This window comes from Callorhinus ursinus, unplaced genomic scaffold, assembly GCF_003265705.2.
Source record: "Callorhinus ursinus isolate GAN/ISIS: 27379988/994484 unplaced genomic scaffold, GSC_fseal_2.0 scaffold57, whole genome shotgun sequence".
Classification (NCBI taxonomy): domain Eukaryota; kingdom Metazoa; phylum Chordata; class Mammalia; order Carnivora; family Otariidae; genus Callorhinus; species Callorhinus ursinus.
In genome coordinates, this window is record NW_027397119.1 from 3,695,735 (window position 1) to 3,712,548 (window position 16,814).

At 49.4% G+C, this 16,814-nt stretch overlaps 1 protein-coding gene across 7 annotated transcripts in view; it reads left to right on the forward strand.

Moving 5' to 3' along the window:
- Positions 1-732: 732 nt before the first annotated feature.
- Positions 733-16,814, forward strand: part of NR5A2 (nuclear receptor subfamily 5 group A member 2) — a 134,961-nt gene continuing 118,879 nt past the window's right edge. For 2 of the 7 annotated variants that reach the window (XM_073884509.1, XM_073884510.1), the window contains exons 1-2: positions 733-1,395; positions 12,854-12,991. In XM_073884509.1, the coding sequence (XP_073740610.1) occupies positions 1,332-1,395; positions 12,854-12,991 (202 nt within the window). In that variant the 5' untranslated portion in view covers positions 733-1,331. Of the gene's footprint in view, positions 1,396-9,669; positions 9,796-11,914; positions 12,004-12,853; positions 12,992-15,852; positions 16,007-16,814 lie in introns of those variants that run through there. The other 5 variants (XM_073884505.1, XM_073884504.1, XM_073884507.1 and 2 more) reach the window with 4 other exon arrangements.

Here is a 16,814-nt window from a genome sequence, read left to right on the forward strand (position 1 = left end):
GGAACCTGGTTCTGAACAACTTTGTAGAGCTATTGTACCATCCCTGGATTGTCTACATCTGAACTTCTAAGAGAAAAATAAAGGTTTTATTTAAACCACTTTATTCTGACTTTTCTATTATATGCAGTGATATCTAATCCAAGAAAATATAATTTTGATGGGAAAAATGCTGTACATAAACATTTCGAGTTTTCTAAATAGAATCTCAGGGGGAAAAGAAGTTTGCTCCATTATAGAAATAAAAACAGACAAGTAACTCTTTCACAACATGGGAAAAGATATGCATTATTATAAGAATCCATAGTTTATTACTTTGAAGAACAATAGGGATATTTAACAAGAACCTAAAACTACTGTTGGTCATTTTAGTAATAGTTCTTTCATGGTGAAGAGTGATCCAGATTTTTCCCATGGATTCAAGCAAAGAATAATAACTTAAAATTATGGAAGACGTTTTATACATTCATCATTTTGCCAGCACTAACCTCAAAGTATAAGCTTTACTTTTATTGGGGGTAAAGAGATAGGCTGCCCTTTTAATCAACTGACTAATGAACAAATAAGCTAAGATTAACTTTGCAGCTAATGAATAGGCATGATTAAAAAGTTGGTTGACAACACATGAATAAATAAATGACCATAAGCCTGGAAATGCTACCTGTAGTATTTTAAAGTGTCAATCATATCTCTAGTCATCATTTAAAGAATTAATGTGTGCTAATGTTATCATCTAAAATATGTTTACAGAGGTCAGAAGAGCTACCTCTGTCCTCCTCCATGCCAAGAGGTGATGACATCAAGGGGGTATGTCACAAGCCTAAGTTTAGTTAGTAGATTTAAGTTGGTTTGGAGTTTTATCCACTAAGTATGATCTTCTGACCCCTCAGTTTTACAACTTTCCAGTCTCTGTGCTGCATAGCACCTCTCCACTTCTGAGTTAATCATTTCTTTGCCATTATCTGCCAGGAGTTCTTATCTCTTTTGCTGTCACTTTATAACAGGGTCCTCTTATCAACTTGCATAGTGTCATGTGATCCGTCTAAGCCTATCAAAAGTTTCCATTCTTCTGATTAGAAACCATCATGTAACTGGATACATGGTTTACAGCAGGCCACTAATGCTGGAAAAAGTACAGAGTCCAGGGAAAGACCTACTTGTAACTTTCTGAATTCTTGGATTTTTTTTTTTTTTGCAATTTTTTAAACTTTCACTAAGGGTTACTGTAGACTGATGTGTCCTACCGAGGACTACAAAATTTGACAAGCTGTACTTTTTCTTATGCTCAATGATTTCTGCTTTAAGCCAAAGGACCACCTATAATTTTACTAAGAATGTCTTCTAATTCGGATACTGGAAATTTACAAGATTCCCTAAAGCACAGACTTACACCTATTGGTAAGTAGGAGTTGCTCTATTTATCATCCATTTATTATTCTGCTACTACCTTAATTCATGTAATTTAATCTCATTGATGTCTTTAGTTTTATAAGTCATTGCTTCTCCTATTGTCTATTAAAAGCACATAAGCCCATGTATGTATCACACATTTATCTTTCCTGAAGTTATGAAAAAGCAAATGGATATTTCAATATTATTCATTATATCCACTGTTTTTGGATGCCCATCCATTAGTCTAAAACAGTCAGAATCAAAAATTTATAATGTATATATTTCATCACCAGTATTTTCTGATAATTTCTAATCAGAGATGATAAGCTAAAATTTGACCAACTTGAAACTAGTTTACCATATGGAGTCATCATTGATCAAATTTTAACAAATAGCTTTCAGATATTTGTAAAGTTTCAAGCCACACCACAGTATGGTGTCTCATTCATTGCAGATACTATAGACCCTTTTGTTTCTCTGATGAATAAAAGCCATGCGAAAAGCCATATATTTTTAATATACATATTTAATAAATATATGTATATATATATATATATATATACACACACACACACCTCATCATTAGTTAAGGATTACAATTTAAGGGTTACTGTCTGTTTTCCAAAATAATGAGCATGGCTTGTTTTTATAAACAGGAGTAAATAAAGCTAATTTTCACTTCTAAAAAGAACAAAAAATGTTAGTGTTACAGCAAGAATACATGCAATTAGTCCTAAAAGTAAAGGACTAAAGGGAAGTGATTTCCAGCGGTCTGTAATTATTAGTCTGTTGGCATTCATGCCCTTTTTCCTTTCCCTTCGTTTTTGAAGGACCTGTGCCTTTTCTTGTAGCACTTTCTTAGGCTTTCGAACTGGAATTTCCCTGCGAATTCGCAGAGGCCTGTCATGAGCTCTGAGTTCCATCCAGCTCCGCTGTAACAAGAAGGAAAATCAAGGCTTGGGCTTTTCCTCTTTCTCCCTTGATAACCAGCTGACTCCACTGAGTGCAGTGATTGCTTTTTTATTGGGCCAGCTACACCCTATGGTATATCAATTGAGGAAATGGTTACCCCCCCACCCCAAAATCTGTACTTAGGAAGAAAACACGAGGAAGGCAGAGTGCAACACTGAATCAATTGCTCTGCAGATAAAAAGAAACTATGAGCACAAGAAAGGAGGTGAAAGAGAAACACAAACGATTTCTAATCTTTTTCGCCTGGCAAAACCGCCGCGGCGCACTAAGGAGTCCTTCCAGGCAGCGACCGGCTAGGCGTTCCCGGGGCTCCGCGGCCCCGGGGCTCGGCGCTGGGGGCTCGCGGCGAGAGCGCGCTCAGCCGGGGACAGGGGCGGCGCGTGAGCGGGGCGAGCCAGCGCGCCCGCCTCACCTCGGGTCGCGCGCAGCGGGGACAGGGAGGCTGCGAATTAAGAGGGCGTGGGGGTCCCGAGAAAACATACGCCGACACCCGCCGCCACGGCGTCCCTCAGACTCTTGGGGTGAATTAAGAGGGTCAGGTGGTAGAAGGAGACCCCTTTGTATTTCTCTCTGCTACGTTTTACCCACCGCACTGGGACTCACCGGGCGCGGGCTATGCTGTAGAACAGAGGCAGGTCCATCCTGAGCATAAACAGAGATCTAACACCCTCAAGTCTGGGATCAGCCAGGTTCCAAAGAGCCAGAACCTGTGGAACGTCTGTCTAGCCCCGGAGGGACTGCTAAAGACTGAGCCTCAAAAAAAAAAAAAAAAAAAAGTACGGAAGGAGGCGCTCAGCGAGTCTACCCCAACACCCTACACCTCTCAGGGCACTTCCGGGCGTCAGATTCCGGGATGACAAAATTCCAGTCAATTTTCCGGTAAAAGAAACCTCTTTCCGGATCTCCTTCGCGGCCTCCCGCCCTTTCCCAGCCCTAGCACTCTCCCTCCCCCATACCCTGGTATTCCCAGGTGGCTGTGAGGTGTCCCTGTTGGCAACATCTTAGGCACCCAGAGGCGGCTACTGGCGCTGAGAATTCCATCTATTCATGGGGTAGCCTCCAAGGAGCGCGGAGGGTCATTCCTGGGGGTTTCTTGGCGAGACAAGTCATCCAAAGGGCTGACAAAGGAAAAGGCATTGTCAGCCATCAGTCTGAACAGTTATGGCTGACCCCAATCCTGAAGGTTAGTTTCCTCTTGGATTGGATTCTGATTGCCCAGGGCAGGCCCAATGAGAGGAACCCACAGGTGGAGTAGAGAGTGTCAGGTCCTGGGGTGGTTTTGAGGGAGCAAATTGCAAGTTAGGATAGGGATGGGGAGTGGTTCACAAAACTGAGGCCAAGGCATGTAGAGATGGGTCCGGGTTTCCAACTTTACATTAATTCAGTTGTGTTGTATTAAGAAATGTGCCTCTGTTTATTTCAAAAGCTGTCCCTATGGGTCCTTGGTGGGTATGACATTTTCCTTCTATGCACACTGGTGGTTACATGAAAATTGTGTATAAATGTCTGTACTCATATAGAAAAGTGGAAATAAGATAACATTGATCCTTCTGCCTACCTGCAAGATGATCACAGTGTGGTATAAGAGCAGCAGACTTGGGGTTATAACCAGATTGTTCCCTTAAAGTTAACTAGCTCTGGGACACTGTCCAAACTCTTGGTTTCTGGCTTAGGTATTTTTTTTCCCTTTCTCCCAAATGGGGCAATTTTACTGATGATATACAGTAGCAATGTAAGAGAGAAAGAGAGACAAAGAAAGAATGAAGTATTTGTCTACATCAACAAAAGAGTCAAATCTGTATGGTGGGAAGTATGTCCTATAACAAGTATTTATTGACTCTTCTGCAATGTGCTCAACATTATTGTTTTGATTTCTATGAATTTGTGTAATTCTTCAAATTAAGTGCATTAATGAAATACATTTTACACATTCAATATGTTATTGTCTATTACCCACAGGAAGTTATGACTGCATAGTTAGGGGTACATAATACACAATGCAAACATTCTTGAGACACTACATATACTTTGTTATCTAGTCCCCTTAGCACTCTTGGAGTCTGATTTCATTCCAGCAATAACCTCCAGTAAGCTCTGTGCCCATAAGGATCTCTTAAAGTAGACATCATGCAGCAGAAAATGAGATAGCCCATTATGTCACCCTAAACTCTGGCCAGCCTTATTGGCAGTGCAGTTTAGAATGTCAGTCACCCAAATCCATGTTCTGATTCTTGGCTGCCGGGCTCAGGCAGCCAGTTCCCTCCAGGAAGCTAAACTCTGGTGCCTCTTCTCCTTCCTTGCCTCAGCCTAACTCCGAAAGGGTGCTTCCCAAACTCTCTTTACTGGCCTTGATCTACAAGTTCTGACTGGAGCTAAAGGATTTCTTTAACACCTCTTTTAATAAACCAAGAAAGATTTATGGAGGAAGGGAGAACAGAGACTTGGTAGTGGTTTTTTTTTTTTTTTCCTTTTCTTAATGCCTCTACCCAGACATAATGTCTAGGGTTATCTTAGATTCAGCCTTGAACTTGAGATGAGGTATGGAGAAGGCTCTGGGACAGACTCCCACCTGGAGGCCCAGCTTCCCCCAAGCACTGCTAGGGATGTTTTATGAAGGGCAAGAGTCAGATGTCTTGTTCCCCAAGACTAGAACCTACCTCAGGATAAAGCTGTTTCTTTGGGTTGCACTTCCTCACTCTTCACCTTATTGGAACAAAAATTTCTCTGAGAAATCCAGTTGGCTTCAAGGAACTTTAGGAGTTTGGGGACCCTGAGGTCTAGGGGAAGCCCTGGGGAAGAGTTGAAATATAACCAATGTGAACGTGAGAGGTTTAAGCCTGGAAGAACCATGTGGACTGAACTTGACCAGACAAATTAATAAAGGCTGCCTCTTTTTTAGTCTTTTGGGAAGCTCTGATATGTGTGTTTTTGTGTAATAAGTAAGAAAAGACACACTTAACTTTTAAACTCCAAATAATCTGAATACAGATGAACATAAGCAGTTTGGTGAGCAGTTTTATCTGCAGGTGTAATTAGGCCCCTGAGGACTATGTCAAGCACTGCAAGACAGTCAAGTTAGCAAGTACCTCCCACTGGAAGGATCTTATTTTTAATGGTTCTAGAATGGTTAGTGATTCCCTTCCTAGCTATTTTCCTTAGAGAAAGATGAGTGTGGGTGAAGTTAGGGGAAAAGAAAATACAAAGGAGAACTGGTATTTATTAAGAGCATGATATGTTGCTTTACTGGTACTGTCTCATGCAACTATAAAGTTTACTTTGTTAACCCTGTTTTACTGATGACAAAATTGAATCAGAAAGGTCAAGTGATTTTCCCAAGATCCCTCACCTTGTCAAGAGAGTGAACTGTAAACAGAACCCATGGATGTGATTCTGAAATCCATGATCTTTCCTTAAAGTAGTGATTATTTGCCTTTGTTGATATAAAGGAATTATTAAAAACAATGTTGACCTACTCAGACATTCTTCCAAAAGGCATGTGGGAATTAAGAAGACATTTGTAAATGGCTCTTTATCTTCCTTTTCATTCCACAGTGGAAATCAGATTTAGATCCCAGTAAAATTCAGAAGGGTGGGATGGGGAGAGGTCTAGGGGGCCGGGTGGGGACAGCATCCAGGAGCCTTGGGGGCAAAGCAAAGCATGTAGGAAAGTACTTTGGGTCTTCTGTTCTGGTTTCCTTGAAAGGCTCTCTGGAGTTTGGAGGGAGGTTTTGCTTGCAGTTATGGGGTGTATGCTGTCCACTTGCAGGACTACTGACAGACAAGGGAATTGAGAGAAAATTCAGAGCAGCTATTTGTTATAGAATTGGTGGGTATGAGGAGGGCAGGGAAATCATCCAAAATGAGTGACTGCATTTATTTTTTAAAGATTTCATTTATTTGACAGAAAGAGAGAGAGAGCACAAGCAGGGGGAGCAGCAGAGGGAGAGGGAGAAGCAGGCTCCCCGGGACCCCTGCTGCAGGCAGACGCTTAACCGACTGAGCCACCCAGGCTCCCCTGAGTGACTGAGTTTAGAGAGAAAAGGACCCTTTCTACCCTGAGGAACAAACATCTGTTGTCTTATAAGGGGACGAGATAGAGAACGAAATAGTTTAAGCACACTCACCCTTTTTTAAAAAGCACTTTTGGCAAACCCCGGTGTGTTTCTAGTGAGACGCTGGTCCCACGCCCAGCGCTAACATTTTTCACAGTAAATGCTGATTCCTTCCTCATGATCTTGGACGTCCGCAGCCTCAGCCCCACCAAGCTCCACCTGTTCTACCAGCGGTCTATATTGGAGTGAAAAGAAAATCGGTCTGAACCCGGCACTAGGTCCCCGAAGCATCTCCCCAGTTTCCAGACAAGAAACCTTGGGGAGAAAGCGAAAGAATTTGCCCCACGCCTTTGCGCTGGCTGGCCACCACCTCTTAATCGTAAAAGTTGTCTTTAGTTAGGTCGGAGGACGAGCCGACACCTTGAGAACTGCGTAACCTCCCAGACCCCAGCACCTTCCATACTTTTGGACCGCAAGCCGGAGGGTGAAGATATCACCGCAAGTCCCGCCTTTCCAGCACCCCCCCCCCTCCACTTTCTTTTGTGGAGTCCAAACTGGCTGACAAACACAGCTCTGCGCGTCCCGGCACTCTTTGATCTTAAGGACAGAAACCCCTAGGGCGGGGGCTTTCCTAAGGCAAGAGCCTCCCGACCACCCATCCCCGCGCTCCAAGAACAGAGGAATTCGCAAGCGAGGCGGCGCGGAATCCCCTCTTCCCTCAGAACACTTCCAGTCTGGCGGATTCACGTGAATGGTAGCCCTAAATAATCTAGTGCTAAGGATTTAGTTTCTAGTCCGGGTTGAGGAGGGGGGAGGGGATAAGGGGCGTGGAATTGCAACGCAAGGGCTCAGCTGGTTTCACTAAGCGTTTGGTGGCCTGCTGGCGCCAGGATCGTCCTCGAGAACGTCACTCACTGTTCTGGTTTGCCCCGAGGATGGACAGGGGTGGTTCCAAGAGTGGAGTCTCACTGTTTTGAGTTGGAGCTGACTCACATCTCCATTTCAATTACAGAGGAAGAGATAGATTAGATTGGACCACCTACCCAAGATTATTTCCCCAGCCAGCTCCTTTCTCAAGACCGGATCTCCCCGCCCACTTCGAGAAGGGCACCGGCTATACCAAAGCGGGACGCGCCTGGACCCCTGGGTTGGGGCAACAGTCTCCAAAGAAAATGAAGCCAAAAAGTTCTACTGGGAAGCCTTTTTACAGAGATGCAGATTCCGATAATCCAGGCCAAACTCTCGGAAAACCTCACCTATTCTTTAGGGCAAGGGTGGGAGGTTGGTTGGGGGAGGGGCTGGCGGAGCCTGGATTACCTGGATAATTACTTCACCTTGTATTTCCCTCCTCAGTAAAGACGGGGCCATGATATATTAAGATACTCTCCTAGTGATTGTGAATCAATCCCCATTTGCGGCTACCCCTGACACACAAGTCTTTCCAGGGGTAGAGTGTCTAAATTGATAGCAGTTTTTCCTCCTGCTCTCCTAGCTGTGGCAGATGATGTCTTAAGTAGTTCTTTACACGTGTACCAGAAGGAATATTTATTTATTTATTTATTTATTTATTTATTTATTTATTTGACAAGGCACGACTTCTCACCTATTCAAATTTATTTTTTCAAAGCTTCGGCCAATACGGTCCTCCTTGGTAATTTGCATGTCTGTCCTGAAATTTAACCCCTCTCATCTTAAAGCAAAGTGCCCTGGACGCCGGCTGGGGAAGCCTGGAAGCGGAGGCGGATAGCCCAGCCCCCTGAGCTCAGGAGCGGAACTCTGGAATTCTTGCTAAACTTAATCTTCAGAGAAAGGCAAAAGAGCCTTCTGATGGGCTTTTTGAGTGGGAGGCGCTGAAAAATTAGGCAGAGCCTGAGTTTTCCGTAGGCTGGTAAACTTGCTTCTCCTTCCCCTCTGGCTATCCCGGCCACTTGGTGGAGACTTTTCGAAAAAAATCTAGGTTTCTTCTGAGGCTGAGAACTAGACACGTGCTACGAGAAAAGTAATGATTCTGGTTTCTTAAAAAACCACCGAAAAGTAGAAATGGAGTAGACGTTAGAAATTGTTTCCAAGAATGTAGACTTGCAAGTTTCGTGCGAGGTTGTGTGGGTCATGCAAGGCTTTTCCCACCCAGGCGCGCGGGAGGGGTGGGTCTTCTACTTGGGGACCTGTGTTTTCCGAGCCCAGGAAAGTTGAACCAGTCCTAAAAATCTTGACATTTTTCACTCCCTTTGCAGCCTGCATGCGTTAAGCGCGCGGGGCTGGCCAACAATTCTCAGGTCAGGTCAAGGGCAGGCTGTTCCCGGCGCGCTCTCTGAAATGGGGCGGCGGAACAGCGGAGAAGTGGAGGCGGGGGAGGAGAGCAAGGCGGTTACATCCTCGCGGGTGGGGAGTGCGAGACCTCCTCAGCTGCAGCCCGCCGGGTGAATGGGGCGCACGGCCCCGTAACGCTGAGCCTGGATAAAATATGCCAGGACTGCGCTCCTCCGGCTCATCAAGGCTGCGGGAGCCTCCCCGAGCCATCATTCTTTATAATTGCAACCGTCAATCAATGCTTTAAGACAAAGTCAGAACCGGGAAGGACGAGCCCTGGAGACCAGTCTCGTCGGAAAGAAGGTGGGGGCGTGGGGGAAGAGAGAGGAAAGGGGAGAGAAGTTTGCCAGAAGTTGGCAGAAGAATGCAGGGAAGAAATTGAGAATGCACACGGTAGCTAAAGCTGGAACAGCCTCCCCCTGCCTCCCGACTTCTGGTCTGTGGTCTCTGCCACCAGTTAAGTTTCCCGCAGACGGGGTGGATTCCTAAGTGTGCATCCACTAAGAGGCAGAGTGGCAGTAGGTAAAGATGTCCCTGGCGGAGGATGGGATGCGTCTGCCCGCCTATGGGGGCTTTATTATTCCAAGCCGATCGGTGTGTCTGCCGGCCAGTCCAACTACCCGCATCAACGTTTAGACCATACAGGCCCTATTCCCCTACTCCCATCTCAAATGCCTCCCCCTTCCCGCGTCCGCTTAGCTCTCCTTCCTCACGGCTGCCTCTGCAACCTAGAACCATCCTCAGGTAACCGACCGGAGGCACCGTGGGCGGCTCAGGCCCCTCCTCCCCCAGCTCTCCTTCCGAGAGGGTGTTCTGGGAGACGCCCAGGCCGATCTCCCATCGCAGGGCAAGCGGTCCGTGGCTCCAATGCGGGCCCAGACGAATTGAAGGCTCAAGGGACCAGAACATTCGGACCGAGGGAACTCAAGAGAGTGCGGAATGGATGCCCTTGGAGGGCGGAATGAGTGTAGTGTCGGAGGCCTTGGTGCCGCCGCCCCTCCCTCTGTGTCTGCCCCAGGGTTGGGAACTCCGCCGCTCCCCTAAACTCCTTGAGGAGAAAAACCGTGAAAAGGTGAGTGTGCCCTCCGGTCTCTGACTAGAACCAATTGCAGTGGAAGATTTCCCACCTTGTGCACCGCAGGCGGGGCGGGGGGGGCGGGGTGTTTTCACCACGCCGAGGGGATCTGGGATAGGGTTAAGCCAGCCTCTTCTCTCCCTGGAGCGGGAGGCCTGGAGCACCGAAGTTTTCTCTCTGCTTGAGACCTCCTGTGTTTGCGGTGTCCCTTCCGTTTGTTTGCTGCGGTCAGCCTGGACAAGAGCCTCAAAGCAAGGCAATCTTGGACTTTTTTTTTTTTTTTTTAAGGGTGGCTTTTTGAAACGGTGTCTCCAGCCCCTATTTTCCCCCTCACCACCTCCTCTGGTTTGGGGAGGAGATAAATGAATGTCAGCTGGCCCTCTGTCACTACGACTACTGGTTTGGGCTGTGTGAGGTGAAGGCAGACTGGCTTGGACTGAAGAGATGCTATGGTCTAAACAAGCCCCTTCTGGGGGCTGAAGCTGGGTTATGCATGTGATCACAAAGTTTGCCTGGGCTAGGTCAGGCTCTGCTTCAAGTCCAGGCAAGGATTTCACCATGCAGACCACAAATATATGGTCTGTCAGACTGCAACTCTCCTAAGCTCTTCCTTCAGCTCTACCAACCGGAGGACCTTCCTTGCCTCTGGCTCTGAGCTGGAAGCTCCCTCTGAGGACCAAGAGTCTGGAGTTCTTCATAGCTGCCAGCCTGGTGTTTGTGAAGATGCTACATAAGTGCCCCATAAGCTCTTTGATTGTAGTAGGACACTCCTAAATTAAGACTTTGTAATAAACTGGTTTTCAAAGTTCATCTAAACCCACAAAGCACTGCAAGAACTGATTTGAGCCCTGAGATGTAATTCCTTTCCTTTTCTGAGCTATGTAAATATATGTGTGTGTGTATATGCACTTAATTCACAATGGTATTTAAAACAACTAGTAATATTGAAAATGGATTGACAGTGTTACTTGATACTATCACAGAAATCTGAGCATCTTAAGGGTCCCTAATTTTGGCAACCACAGCCCACTGCACTTTCCAAACTAATGGACAGTCTCCCTCCCCTCAAGTTTAAACATTTTTATGAAATTTGATGATGCTACAAAACTGAGATTTAAATAACTTAGATTCTGAATATATATTAAAGAACAAAATGACAAAAAGAAAAATTTAGAGAGCCAACAGCCTCTGAATTGCCAGACACCAGTAGGTGATGAACAACCCGTTTCATGTAAAAGTGTAGATTAATCGTGGCGATGATTGGAGTGTTTTCCAATTCATCAAATACTGGACTGGACAGTTTGAATGTGTGATCTCCATGCCATTCAAATAGAATAAATTCAGGTCTTTTGAGATTCAAATTCACCCCCTTGTGGGTGGACTCTGATAATTACCCGGTCTTGCAGCAGACACTGAATATGAGGCATTTCATATGCAGTCATGAGGCTGGAAAAAAATGTTTTTCATCTTGTTGGGATGAGATCTGAAAACTTTTTGAAGATGTGGCTGGGCTGGTGGCTGAAGAGCTTACATAACAGATGGTTCTTTAAAACTTTATTAAAAGTGCTGGGCCTCTGGGCCTCATGTGGATGGTCCCACCAGAGACACCAGAATGAAAAAGGAAAGCCTAGTTCGGTCTTTGCATTCTACTTGGAAACGCAGTTCACTAAAATTTAGTAAGTCTGCCGCCAATATAATCTTGGGCTGGAGGGGGTGGGGTGTTTATAATTGAGTGAAGAAACTGGTAGAGTGGGTAAACAGGGATAGCTGTTTCTCAGATTTCCGGCAAGTGAGTGAACGTGCGGCGATATGGCTGTCTCCTCGGTGGGCCCGGACGCTCGGCCACTCCAGGACTCCCGGGGCCCACGGTGGGGCCTTTTAGGACTGAATCCTGAGGGGCTAATGAAGCTGGGAGACCCTGGAGAGCGGGCCAGCTCTTTGGAGAAGAGCGGCCCACTGAATTCAACATCTCTTTTCTCCTTTAGGTTGTTCAAATGGGTGTTTAACTCCCCACTCCAGCCCCTGACCCGACACGCGCGCGGAGACACGCACGCACACCCACACACTCCGCGTCCCTTCTGGCTTCCCCCCTAGCTCGCAGAAATAAATTGCCGCCCTAGCCTCCCGTCCTCCGCCGCTGCGCTCAGACAGAGGTCGCCTCTCACTAGCTGGAAGACCCGGCAGCATTCACATCCCCCGCCCCAGGTCAGGGTGGGGTGGGAGGGGGTTAAGGCGGGGTGGTGAGGTTGGGGCAAGCGAGGGGACTGGAGCATGCGCCTCATCCTCATTGGCTGCCGGCTGGTGTCCGACCTAGTCCGGAGCCCGCGTCCCCATTCACTGTCATCACCCCTCATCCCAGCCTTCCCCTTAGCCCCGTCTTACTTACCTCCCCACTCCTCCTCATCTTCCCCCTTTCCTTGCCAGCACCGTCACCCTCGGGGCTGGAAGGACTGCTCTCGGACACGCGGGAGGAGTAAACGAGGCAGGAGAGGGAGCCTGGAACTTCACAACTCCACACTTGTGATAGTGAGCGAGAGGGAAGCACAGACGGGGAAGGGGCGGAGAGGAGAAGTGAGGCGAGAGAAAGAGAGAGAGAGAGAGAGACCCCTGGCGATCCTGAGCCAGAGGGCGGGTGGAGGGAGGGGTAGAAGTCGCCCGAGCCGTCCGGGAGCAGCGGCAGCGGCAGCGGCAGCGGCACCGCCGCGGCGGCAGCACCAGCGGCTTGGCCGCCGTCTCCGCTGCCCGCCCGCAGCTCGGCCACACTCGGATCCGCGCCCCGGGCAGCTGCGCCCTCGCCACCGCCGCCGCCTCCGCCCTCGCCGAGCCAAACCAAGGCGCCCGGACGCAGTCTTCACCGCATCTCGTAGCCGGCCATCTCCTCCCAGCGGCTTGGGGGCGGCTCCAGAGTTGCGAGAGTGGACCGGGCTCAGGGGTCCTGACCCTCGGCCCCGGGAGGAGGCGGAGGCACGCTCCTGCGAGCGGGTGGGTGAGCCGGCACCCCAGTCGCCCTTCCTTTTTTTCCGCCGGAGTTGAATCTGTGCTGCCCCGTGTCCAGGTGCTGGGCTTCCGGACGGACACGGACCCCCTATCCCCGCCCGCGGCCGCCTTGTCATGCTGCCCAAAGTGGAGACGGAAGCCCTGGGACTGGCTCGATCGCATGGGGAACAGGGGCAGATGCCGGAAAACATGCAAGGTAAGGAGGCGCTGCGCGGCGCTCGGGCTCCCGCGGCCACGCCACCCCCGGGCTCGCCCTGAGGGCTTCAGCCGCCCACCCCTCGCGGGCGCTGGAACTACCCCGCTGGGCTCTCGCGGCCGCCGGGCTGTGGGGCTGCGCGCGGGCGGCAGGCCCCCACCCCAGGGACCGGCATAAAAGTTTATGGCTCTTGAACAATGTGGGGCGGAGGTTTTCCAAGCAATGCCTAATTGGCCGCTTCTAATTAAGAAAAGAGAGGCTTCGAGATCTATGGCAACCCGGGGGGGGGGGGTTGCCTTCAGGCTACAGATACTTCAGAATAATAAGATCATTCTAAGAAATGGAATGCCTCACTGGAAACCGGAGCAGGTTCTCAGTCACTGAATCGGTGGGAACTTTAATCAGTGCTCTTGTGTGGAGGAAAAACACCCTGCCTAGCAAAGTTAACTACAGAAAGAGAAGATGACCCCGGAAAAGATTGTCCTAGCGGCGTTAGAATGCATGTGGGCCCCCCCAAACGCCCATGCGGACACTGGGCGCCGGCTATAATTTGGACAACTTCAGAACTGCAAGCAGAACTGAAGAGATCCAAAGTTACTCCAACCCCATCTTCTGCGCGGGTATTGCCGAGTTAGTTGAGGGTGGGGGGCAGCGGTTTAGCTTAATGCCTCCGCTTTAGTTCGAGAACCGGGAGTATGGAAGTCCTATTTGTTTTCCCAGCTCTTGATTGGTGACAACAAAAAAAGCAAACTCTGCTGGCAATATTTTTGCCGCATTCCAAAACAGCGGCTCTAGATCTGGCTGTATGAGCCCTTCAGAAGTTTATCGCAGTTGCTCTGGGCCGGGGAGGGAACAATGCTAGGAAAAGTCACCGGTGCTCTTCCATTCTCGCCCCTTCCAGCGCGCAGGATGTGCGGGTAGGCGGGCCTGTGATCCCGGAACGCTTCCTGCCATCCCCTTGAGCGAACTTGAAAGGGCCGGGGAGGTGTTGAGAGTAGAGTCCGACCAGAGTTTGGGGTTGCTACACGCTGCTGTGCGGGATAGGCGGCGCGCCTGCAGTGCTCGGCCCCGGGGGCCCTGACGACGCCCGGCTGGGCTGGGGGACAGGGGGTGGCGGCAAGACGTGCGTTACGCCTTTGGGTCGCTTACCCCACTGTGATCCTGGGGACTCTCCAACCCTCCAGGAAGGGCTGTGGAAGTCCCCTGGGGGCTGCGGCCCCTGAGACTAACTTGAGGGTTGACTACTGGAGGAACCCGGTTGGCCCAAAGAGGCATTCTAGCCCTCACCTGGGATTCCCGGGAAGTGGGGACGTGGGGGACCCGGGCGCCGGGAGCCGGATCTGGGAACCCTCCGCCTGAGCTGCGGAGAGGGACAACCCTTTGGGCGCCCTTGAGGCCAGCGCGATCTTGGGTGCAAAAGGAAAGTTCCTGCTGCTCATATCGGCGCAGCGCGTTTCTGACACTCGGGAAAAGACGCTCAGAGAAACGCTGGATCAAGAAGTAGGGGAGGCAAGAATAAGGGTTCAGGGGGTGGGGGGAAATGGGAGGGAAATGCCACTGTAATACTTTCCCTGTAAAGTTCGGGAGGGGCGTTTTTGACAGGACCTACTGCCCCAAAGCAGGAAGTTTGCCCTCCGTTGTGTCCAGGGCTCAGGAGAAGTCGCCGGCCGCTCGCTCACTCCGGGTTCGAAAACACCATGGAAAGGGCCAGGGCACGATTTTCCCCTAGGCCACGCGGCCTACACCTCGAGGGCAGTCCCTGGGGATGGGACCCCATTACCATGCTTGCTCTGGTCTCGGCCGGGGACACGCCCTAGTCGCCCTAATCCGATCAGAAAGGGGACCCGCCATTGGGTTTCGGGACAGCATAGCGCGTCCAACTTAGGGGGAATTTCTCTGCGTGCCTCCCTGCGGTCCTAGCTTTACAAGGCCCCACCGTCCTCTTCACTTTCTTAAGACAGGGACTTCTTTGCCCTAACGGATTCCCTTCTTCAAATGCCTACTTGGGTACAGCACCTGGGAAACTGAAAGATGCCTCGGTCTTGCACAGCGGCAACTGTCTACCCACACGGACTCTGTCCAAGAGGGTCCTCACCCTTAACTCCTCCTTTTGGGGTTGGATCCCCGAGGCGGGCACCGAATCCTGCAAACGTTTGCCTCGCTGTGCCTCTTAGGTGCAAAGTTTAGACTTCACTTTTTTGGGAGAGTAAAAACAATAAAGTACAGTTTTTCCCGTCCCTAAAACACGCCACAAAGCAGTAGTTTAAGTTTGGGGAGAGATGGGGCTGTAAACGAACTTCTCGAACCCTAAGTTCCCCCAAACCCCCAACTTCCCAAAACCCGAGCGCGGACCTCTTAGGGCTGGCACCGCTGGGAGGACTGCGCTCAGTATCTCTTCTGTTTTACGGAGCCCAAGAGCCTGCCTCTACGGGAACATCTTTCACGGGGACCCCACCCCCTATCTCCAAACTCTGGCTAACTCACTCGGGTTTAAGCCCCAGACCAGGGCTCTGTGGCTCGGGAAGAGATGGCTCAAACTCAGCGGGTCTGTGCTCGGCCCTCAGCCTCGAAGTGGTGCAAGTGACCTCACCTCCCCACGGCCCTTTGCGGAGGCCTGCAGAATCCATAAAGAAAAAAAGAACTTTATTTTAAAAAGAATAAGGAAAAGAACGAGTCATTGTCGAAGAGGCCACATTATGGTGATGGAGTGGCCGGGAACTTTGGGGATGCGGTGGGGGCTATTTCTCTCTTTCCTTTTTGGTAAACAAATCAGAGGAAACTTCTGTCCGGCCATCGGTTCCCCGCCCCCCCCCCCCCGCCCCCTTCAAGTGCCACTGATTAACTTAAACTCGACTCTGCGTTAGTGCGCCTGTGTGTAGCCGAGCAAGGGGCGAGAGGCGAGTGTACCCCGGTCTTTCACAGGAAGGTGCCCGGGAGGGTTAGGGTGCCGGGCTGCGCGGACCTGCCCCTTAGCGCAGGTACCCGCTGTGTCCGCCCTCCGACACCTGACCCTGGGTGAGTCTCGGGAAGGGATTAGATCAGGTATTATCTCCCGGCCACTGTCCTTCCTGTGCATAGTTATCCATCTTTTGGCTGCAAAGGCGCCTTCGCAGAGCTGCGTCCGGCGGAAGGCGATTACTCGATCCCCGCAGTGAACCGCTCGGAGCCACGGCCTGATTTCTGTTTAACTTTAACAGGGCGATCCGGAGGTGTTTATATTTTGCACTGATTATCGGAAACATGTGAAGTTTATCACAGGACTTTAATACTTTGCGACGAAACCAAACCCTCGTGTGTATCTTTTCCTCTCTGCCCGGCGTCCTCTCTCTTTTCCTTCTCTATTTTTACAGGAGATTTTCAAGTGTGAAGAGATGAAAGTATCCAGAACAGGAGTCCTGTCGATTATGGAGCTGAATGTTTCAATTAATCTAACAGATTTGAACGTAGGGAGCAGCAGGCTGTGGTTCAAGTGGGGCTGCTGCTGAGAAGCAGGTTTCTGGGGCTTCAGGCTCTCCCTCAAGTGTGTGCAAGTCGGAGTTGCTCTCCTGCTGAGCGAGGTGTACTTGCAGAAAACTTAGTTCAAGAGTGGGAGACTGTGTGTGCTTGTTTCTCTCTCCTAGGCAAAGGTGACATTTTTGAATCTTAACTTTAGGAGGTTTAAAGTTCTAAATTGTTATTTCTGCAATTCATGTTTCTATTCTGATTTGCTGCCTTGCAGTTATGAGCTGCTATGTGTTCAACAGTGGTAAGTTTAAAATTCTTAAAACAAGTTGAAATTCTTTTTCAGTTAAAAAATAGGAAGTGCGTGCTCGCTGAGTCCAAA